Source organism: Heloderma suspectum, chromosome 4 (genome assembly GCF_057233095.1).
Source record: "Heloderma suspectum isolate Gila_16-S chromosome 4, 16-S_ref, whole genome shotgun sequence".
NCBI classification, from domain to species: domain Eukaryota; kingdom Metazoa; phylum Chordata; class Lepidosauria; order Squamata; family Helodermatidae; genus Heloderma; species Heloderma suspectum.
The window spans coordinates 83,727,897-83,735,584 of NC_139461.1; the positions used below are offsets into that span (position 1 = coordinate 83,727,897).

General features: G+C 42.8%; 1 protein-coding gene across 1 annotated transcript; it reads left to right on the plus strand.

Annotated features, from left to right (window-relative positions):
• The first annotated feature begins 900 nt into the window (after positions 1-900).
• On the plus strand, positions 901-1,797 carry LRRC30 (leucine rich repeat containing 30). The gene has a single exon (XM_084848100.1). It carries the CDS (start codon positions 901-903, stop codon positions 1,795-1,797), a length of 897 nt encoding a protein of 298 aa, XP_084704226.1.
• Positions 1,798-7,688: the final 5,891 nt, after the last annotated feature.

Below are 7,688 nucleotides of genomic sequence, written 5' to 3' on the forward strand. Positions count from 1 at the left end.
TATAGAATTTGCCCAGAAAGACACACACACAGAGAAAAAAATCACATGTAGAGGAGGCAGTCTTAATCCCCGCAAGGAATCCAGAAGCCAAAGCCCTGGTAAGGGTGTGGGATTTTATGTGGAGAAGCCCAGAATCTCAGCTACAAATATGTGTTAAGAAGACAACAGTCCTAAATCAGGTCTCCCTAGTTTAAGTGTGCAAAATATAAATGAAGGTTTGGGCCAAGGGAAGAAAAGCCTGGCTTCTTGCAAGTCTTTTATTCAAAAATCCTTGCAAAATTTGCATAATTTTTTTAATAGAACCCTAAAATAAAGTTTATGTGAAGAAATCAAGCTCTTTAAAAATGGGTGTTAACATTGAAGTTAATCTGAAAGTTGTTCCTCGGCTGTATAAACACTACTGGGAGATGGGAGGAGGGGTCATCCTCTCTCCATGTTTTTTATAGTTACTCTTCCTAATTGTCCTGCTGCTGCTACCTCATGCACCAGATATCCAAGAAAGCTGACATGGTAAAGTTATATACAGCATTGCGGTGACCTCTTTGCAATGAGGATGCGTATCTGTCCAATAAAGCCTCAGACAAAATGACAGTGACAGCTGCCTTGTGGTATTCAGCTTGAATGGAGCAGGTTTGCTTAGAAGTGTCGGTAGCAAGTATGTCATTACAGAATGTAGCACCAAGGAAAACATCTTAAAGCCCATCCTGGAAAAGTGAAACTCCTTCTTGCAGCTGCAGAGGCACTTTAAGAGGAAAGGTGCTCTTCAAAGTCTTTATACATCTTCTTGGCTTGATCTTGTTTTATGAATCTTCTGAATGCTGAAACCTTTTGGCAGGTGTTAGTTGTAGACAGCAACGACTCAAAAGGTTGGTCAGTAGGAGCAGCAAAGCTGGAGGTTTTATGGGTGGAAAGAACTCAAAGGGCCAAGGGAAGAAAAGCATGATGCTGCTGAAGAGAAGTCATAAGTTACCTCTGTGGGAAGAAGCTCTTCTTGCTGGGAAGGACCCAAGAGCACTCTTAAAGTGTGGACTACAGTATGTCAGCTTGAACCTCATCATGAAGGGGATGACAAGGACTCCTGACTTTTTATGGGGATTGCCACAGGTCCAGAAACTGAACCTTTCCCACAACCAACTGCTGGTGCTTCCTCCAGCTTTGGGGAAACTTGATAGACTGGTGGTGTTGAACCTGTGTGGAAATCGCATGAAGTCTCTGCCTAAAGAGATTGGGCTGCTCAAGAACCTGAAGGTTTTATTTGTCAATATGAATTGCTTGACTGAAGTACCAACAGAAATTGGACACTGCAAGAAGTTAGAAGTTTTGAGCCTCTCCCACAATTGTATCTCCCACCTCCCTTCAAGCATCACAGAACTGATAAACCTACGAAAGCTGAATCTCAGCAACAATCAGTTTGTTTACATTCCTCTAAGTGTTTTTGCATTGAGGAATATAGATTTTTTACATGTAGGATGCAACAAGCTTGAAAACATTGGAGAGAGTATCCAATTTCTAGTCAACTTGCAGATCTTCATTGCTGACTGTAACAACCTTCGTACTTTGCCAAGGTCTATCTGCTCAGTCACTGCCCTTGAACTGCTAAATGTTGATTACAATTCTATTCAAACTCTCCCAGATGAACTCTATTTGCTGCATCGATTGCCAAAAATTGCTTGGAATCCAGTGGATAAGGGGCTCCATATTTCACACAACCCTTTGTCCAAACCATTGCCACAGATTATAGAGGGAGGATTGGATGCACTCTTTCGCTATCTCAGAGATAAAAATCAGAACCCATGAGCTTGCACTTCATTTGGGATAGATCCGGTGGCCATGCCTCAGTTGTACCATTTAATTTTTCTGATCAGTGGCTTTCACTGCACAAATCAGGACTGGAATACAGTTGCAATAAAGTTTTCCTGAAAGCAAGTACATTGACTTTATATTGACTGTGCAATGAATGTATTTCCAAATAAATATATGTCCTTGCAATGCTGAGGTTTTCTTCAGGCTAGAAAAACAAACTGTGATTGAAATATTTCCCTTTATTTAGTTGAAGGCAGATTAATACTGGGACAACTGCATTTTGAGGTTATCTGTTCTCATCTGTCATGTTCAGTAATGTTAATTTAAAGAGGATTGATTTTGTGTGATGTGATGCTCTTGTGAAGTTCAATGGCACTTTTAACTCTTGTTCAGTATCATGTGCGGGGAAAAAAGGGGGGAAATGCTACTCAAATGCTAACAAGAAGAAGCTGAACTTGTTCTTTAGGAAGAAAGCTTGATCTGTTCATAAAGTGATTTGCTACTATGCCATAACTTGTCCTGGTTCTGTAAGTGACCTGTATCACTTACTACATTACTACTGAAGTTAAATACAATTAATTCCCTAGTGTCTGTGATCCTAGAAATGAACACTAGCAACCTAAACATTATTGTAGGAGAAATTAATGAATAAAGTTTGCAGCCACTGGGAGAAATGTCTAGGATGGAAACCCCTAAACATTGCAAAACATTAAAATATGTAGTACCTCAAAAGCCAGGAGGTGGGCATAAGTAGAGATTTTCCCTGTAGCAAGGAATAGGTGGAATTCACACTGAGTTGCTTGAAATATGAAAGTGTGGTCATGCTTCTAAATGACGTTTGAATGATTATGATAGAGCTAATTATACTAGAGGACAACTGCACTCATTTGACATAACCCTTCTGCACTTCTCTGCAATCTAAACTACAAGCTGTTTTATTCCAGAGATCAGTGGCAACTCCCCCCGCACCACCACTGTACTTTGTTCATTGCCATTAATTTCAATGGAGCTTGTGCATGAGAATTTCCCATTTCCCCAGTTTTATATAAAGGCCAAGCCAGAGATGCATTTCTGTGAGGAGATGCCATCTCAATCTAGAGCTTGAAGTCATTACTTCAAAACCAAATGTTTTATCATCCCAGCCCTCAATCATGTAGCTCTACGTAGTGTCCTCATATAAATATGTATTGTTACAGAAAAGTTTTCCATTGCAATACAAGGAGGCAGTAAGTTAAAGAGAGAGTCTTCCCAATTCTTTAATAAATTACTTTTCTTATAATTCTACCCTCACACCACCGACCCACCCACATACCCCTATTTGAATGGGCTAGGAAGCCTGGAAAAACAAAAATCTGCCTATGGACGTACTCTTTATTACACTGAAATTGATCTATCTCAGGAAATTGTTAATGTGAATAAAGGCTTTGGGTAACTGAGGCTGCATAGGAAAGGGGGTGCAAAAATGGTGAAATGAAAGGAATTGTAGAATGCACATTTTAACATTATTATGAAGGAGAATGTGATGCAGCCTTTGCGATGTTTCCATTTTTATGCGAAATCTTTCTTCTTTTTTTAACCCACCATAAAACCTTTTTCGCTTTTCAGATTTAACTTATAATCATTGTGGAATGACCCTGTAAGCACTGAAATGGATGTTAAAATCCCAACAGCTATTTTTTTTAAAAAGTAAAATCTTCACTTCAGGAACAAGAATTTGTATCTGTGCAATGCACTTTGAAAACTGTGTTGTCAGCGGCTTCAGCAGTTCCCATATGCGAGATGTAATGATGCAGAACGGAGAATATTGCCTCAGAATTTTGTGCTAACGGAACACCTCAAAAGTGAGCAGGCTACCCAGATTGTAGTGGATGTAAACCTGATTTGTATCTCACTTGGAGCTATTTGTGAAGGGAAATTCAGGAACTTTAAACCCACTTCTTCAGGTTCCGTGGATACAATTAAGGAATAGGAGAAGGCATATGAAGTTAAGGAATAGTATCTGCAAATAAAAAAATCCATCACGTAATTAATCAACATAGCCTGCAACCATATGCACACGGACTTCAGTAAGCCCCACTGTATTCAGTGGGACTTACTTCATACATAGGATTATATTGTGAATACCTGATTAACATAAGACCAAAACAACAACTACCCACCACCAAACAAACCACTGGGTATTTTGCTCTACATTTGAGCAAATTATGACCAAATTAAGCACATTTGAGTACCACTGATTTAATCACATGTTTGACTGCTCCCTTCAAATCAATGGATTTTTTAAAAGCTTATCTTTGGCTGAGTCATGTCCTTGATTTCTTCTTTACACTTCCTGTTACAAAACATATGATACATTCAGGTTTTGATGCATCTATATACTGAAATAAACATACAAACCAGTAGCACCTTTAGAGCACAGTCCTATAGCATCGATGCGCCATCTATCCTAAGCCCTACCAGCAAGACCCAGGCACAGCAGGAGGAGCATTGGAGGCGTTTGCAGTCTCTCCATCCTCCGCTTTAGCATTTTGTGCTGGGCGGGCCTCTGAGTCCACATTGCTATGGGCTATCCATATCCTCTCCCCTCCTCGCCCGCTGGCATGCACCCTTTCCTTCCTCCACATGATTTTCCAAAGTCGTAACACTGACCTCAGATGAGGAGCCAATATGGGGCTTCCTACATGGCTGGGAGGTGTGGACCCCTCCCCTTCCAGATCATAGGTTTGTCCTCAGCCTCAGGGGAAAATCCACCCTATCCTATGGGCCCTGGAATATCCTTCCAGCGACTGTAGGATTGCTCTTTTAATATTCAATAAAGGGAGAGCCAGTGTGGTGTAGCAGCTAGTGTTGGACTGGGAGTCAGGAGATCCAGGTTCTAGGTGCCACTCAGCCATGGAAGCTCACTGGATGACTTGGGCCAATCACGGACTCTCAACCTAACCTACCTCACAGGACTGTTGTTGTGAGGATAAAAAAGAGAGGAGGAGGATTATGTACACCATCTTGGATTCCTTAAGGAGGAAAAAAGGCAGGACATAAATGTAATAAAGAAATGAATGAATGAATGAAGTGTATCTGTGTACATGAATATAAACTAAAAATGGACTGCCTTTGGAGGTTTTGTGGATTGAGATGGATTCCTGAGACTAAACTTTGAGGGTGTTTCCTGTTTGCCTGACTGGCACTCCTGTCAATGCCATGGGGGGTTTCCTTCACAACAGTGGGAGGAGAAGCGAATGGAGGATTATCCCGACTTTCCTAGGAATTCGCTTTGGTGCGCTTTGGTCCGTGCAGGGCTCCACGAATGAGTGCACTGCACCAGCATAAGTCGCTTCACAGGAACATACTTCTGGATGGGGTGGGGGGATTGGAGTGAACATCGTCTGACTGGCAGGGGCTGCTCAACCAATAAGAGAGGCAATCTAGGCTCTCCCCCCACCCTTTCCCCTTCAATAAAATCCTGGGAGGTTTCCTCCTGTGTCTTGACAAAAATCACTCTCCTTCTCTCTCCCCCCCACCCGCATTAATTACTTCCTTAAAGCAACACTCATTAAATGAACACAGTGTCGATATAATGCTTAAGGAAAGGATCACAGCTTCGCATTAACAACTTCCTTACAACACGAAACATTACAGAAGCACAGCTGTAGATCCTTCTCCCTCCATTAAAGCTCCCCATGCTGCAATGGAGCAAAACTCTGCATTATCTACTCCCTTACAGAGGGTGAAGCACTTCAGAACTTTAAGAGACTTAACCCTGTGAATACTTGAAGCACCCTGGCTCCAACCAGCCCTTTTTCTAATCCCCTTTCTCCTTTCCCCTGAAGTTCCCGATGCTGCAAATGACCGAAGCTGTAAATTAATTACTCCCAAAAAGAAAGGAAGTAAACATCAAAGTCGAGCCTCATTCAACACAATGGGAGATATTTTTGAGTAGACACACATATATTTGTGGTGGGAAAGACAGGGACAGGAAACACAGGGACAAGAAAGCAGCCCCCTTTCTTATCCAGTGCTGCACACAATCAAAGGTGCAAATTCCAAATGGCAGTAAACCAAACAACAGAGAATCACAACTTCAAGATCGCGCCTTATAGCCTTTAGGGATTTAGTGGTTTAAAATGTGCTATTTCAGTTGAGGGGGATCTCTGTAAATTCTGAAGTGTGCATTCAGGGGACAAGCCTCATTGACCACAATGGGAATTACTTCTGATTTATTAGTTTGTACTGGGAAACACAGGATGGGAAACACGGGGATTGGAAATGCCCCTTGACTGGGGTCACAGTGAAAGGCACACCCCTGGGCAGGGCTAGCACACCCGAGGTAAGTGCAGGGGTTGGGGCACACAACAACTATACTGCAGAGAACCCTACTTAAGGAAAAGAATTGGACTTAAGGTAGTCTCGGAAAATTTGGTTTTTCCACGAAAAGCTCCAGGGTGGCTGCAGGATGGCCATGACAAGTGGCCGGGTAGCTGGCCAGATGGGCATCTAATTAATTAATTAATTAATTGAATGAATGAATAAAGTGCCCCAAATGACCTTGAAACAGAGCCAGCTTGCAGCAAATCAACTGTGGAGACACCCCCCTGGTCACTCTGTGGGATGCAGAGATGACCCGGGCGATTGACACAATAATTCCTAACCACCCCTTCCCACTAGATAGGGTCTTTCAGCTCTTAGTCATACAGAGGAGCTGTATGAGGAGCAATGAAGCAGAATGGACAAAATGGACAACACTGTGGCCGTGTTTCCATGACAACGGAAGGATGAAGCAGACAAAGGAATACTGGCTTTTTCATGGAATTGGCAAGGCTCTGCTCAGGGCACCACGAAGGACTCACCTCACCATTATAAGTCGCTGACAGAAACATACTTCTGGGTGGGGTGGGGGAATTAGAAGTGAACATCATCAGACTGGCAGGGGCTGCTCAACCAATAAGAGAGGCTCCCCCCTCCAGGCTCTACTCCCCTTTCTCCTGCCCCCCTGGTTAGGTGATGATGTAAAGGACTGAAGCTGGCATTACTCCCCAAAAGCCTTGAACCAAACAGGAGAGACATGCAGCTTTGGAAACAGCGCTTCACAGCCATTAGGGGAGTAACTATGCCTTTCAGCAGATGAATACATGATGTACCCTGGGTGTACTTAGTGTTTTTTGGCTTAATGGCTATCTTGGGAACAAACCTCATTGATCACAATGGGAGTTACTTCTTAGTAGACCTCCTGGATCTATGCCCAATCCTGCCCATTTTTTTCCTTTCCCTCTAAATACCAGGCTTCCGCATTGTATTGGCCTCAGAAGCGTAACCAAGCCACCTGTAGTGTTAGAGGGGCCTAGAGATCCATAATGCCTTGCTTAAATTCATTATGGGTGCAGTTTCCTTGCTAGTAAGCTTCTGAGCATGTAAAGATGAGTCAAATAGCTGATAGCACGGCCTAGCACATTCCATACTAATGAGTGAATCAAGATGTGCCTGGGAAGCGAAATGTGTTTATGCTGAGCTGCACGTGGCTGCGCTGGGAACCATGCAATGCTAGTCTGTGCTGGGAATGAACTCTAGGGGGTGCTTGTTGCTGTTATGCTGCCTCATTGCTAACATGCATGGTATAAAACCCATGGTACTCCATGGCTCTGGTTTCAGAGAAGCTGTCTGATCCAACCATTGGGTATGCCTGCGTGCTGTAAGTTACTCAATAAACTATCTCCTTGTAAGTAAACCTGGGTCTGATTTATCACTATCTTGGCACCTCTAAATTAAGAGGTTGAAGCCCATGGCTGGGGCAACACATGCATTAGCAGGCACCCCTGAATAAATGCAGTATCACGTGATAGCACAAAAGCATGATAGTGCACTTTCAGGAACAAGCCTCATTGACTACAACA

Bases quoted from the DNA above. Each gene is read 5' to 3' on its own strand.
- LRRC30 (XM_084848100.1), top strand. From the start codon at position 901: ATGGGTGGAAAGAACTCAAAGGGCCAAGGGAAGAAAAGCATGATGCTG.